The 1,072-nt window shown below is 51.8% G+C and overlaps 1 protein-coding gene across 1 annotated transcript; it reads right to left on the bottom strand.

The window, feature by feature from the left end:
• Positions 1-526: 526 nt before the first annotated feature.
• Positions 527-1,021, bottom strand: CTAM01_17382 (uncharacterized protein; the record flags this gene model as incomplete). Its single annotated transcript, XM_060533366.1, has 1 exon — positions 527-1,021. One exon carries the CDS (start codon positions 1,019-1,021, stop codon positions 527-529), a length of 495 nt encoding a protein of 164 aa, XP_060372056.1.
• Positions 1,022-1,072: the final 51 nt, after the last annotated feature.

The raw sequence follows: 1,072 nt of genomic DNA, 5'->3' as shown, positions 1-1,072 counted from the left end.
GAGATTCAATGAAATAGAGAGAACGTGTACGGCACGAAAAGACACTTCTGGTTCTGATCGTAGTACAGTCGACGAAACTTGCTTCCTGCGCTGAGGCGCCAATGGCAAGAAGCCGGTTACGCCGCTGATGGGCAGTTTGTGGACTCATCTCTCGTCTTATGCCTCCGGTCTTTCGCTGCGAGTTTCGCAGTACTGTCAGGCTTCGTCTCTCGATGTTTCGTGCTTTGCAACCTGGCTTAAAGGTGACTGGGTGATTCAGGACTCCATGCAAGCCATCACCGGCAACACCAATGCATCGCATATGCCACGGCCTCAAGGGTGGGATCTTCGTTGCGCAATACAGGGCACAGGACATGGCATGCAGAACACTCCCTGGACGTTTGGGAGATACCGGGGCAGGTCATCTCTTGAGACGCAAACGACATGGAAGGCATATGAAGGAATATGAAAATTGCCAAGGATAGTTATGAGAGAATTATTGAACAACACACGCCCATGCGTAATGAACTCGGCAACTACTCTATATCTACTCTATATCGCTATCGTCTTCTTCTGCACCAGGCCTGTAGCTTTCGTCTGAGATGTCTGAATCACTATGATCGTCGTCTAACTTCCCTCCTTCCGACAGGTCTGGGTCTTCGCCAGATTCAACGTCAGACATGTCAGAACGGTAAGACTCGTCGTCCTCGCCGTCAAACAGGTCCTCGTCCACGTCACACATTGAGTGCCCTCCTGCCTCCAGCTCGTCGTCGCTGAGCGTGTCGAGAAGTAGCTCGGCCGCATCTGCAGAGCTCATCTGGAAGACGGCCCGTGTCCGGTGCATGGTCGCCTCATGAGTGTCGGGAAACAAGATTCGTACGCAGCAGTACATGTATAGCATCTTTCTCGACACCGAATCATCGCAGAGATCGAAAGTCGCTGGCAATGTCCCGGGGTGAACGGCGTCTTCCGGCGCATGGATTTCCCAAATCCGCGCGGAGAACATCAAAACCTGTTCGAGCACTTTGATGGTGATGAGCATGTTTCCAAAGTCAAAGTTCAGTGCCTTGTCAAACTCGAACAACAAGTTGGT

The sequence above is a fragment of the Colletotrichum tamarilloi genome (genome assembly GCF_030869305.1).
Source record: "Colletotrichum tamarilloi strain Tom-12 chromosome Unknown Scaffold_582.1, whole genome shotgun sequence".
Classification (NCBI taxonomy): domain Eukaryota; kingdom Fungi; phylum Ascomycota; class Sordariomycetes; order Glomerellales; family Glomerellaceae; genus Colletotrichum; species Colletotrichum tamarilloi.
This window is presented reverse-complemented; position numbering and strand designations above follow the sequence as displayed.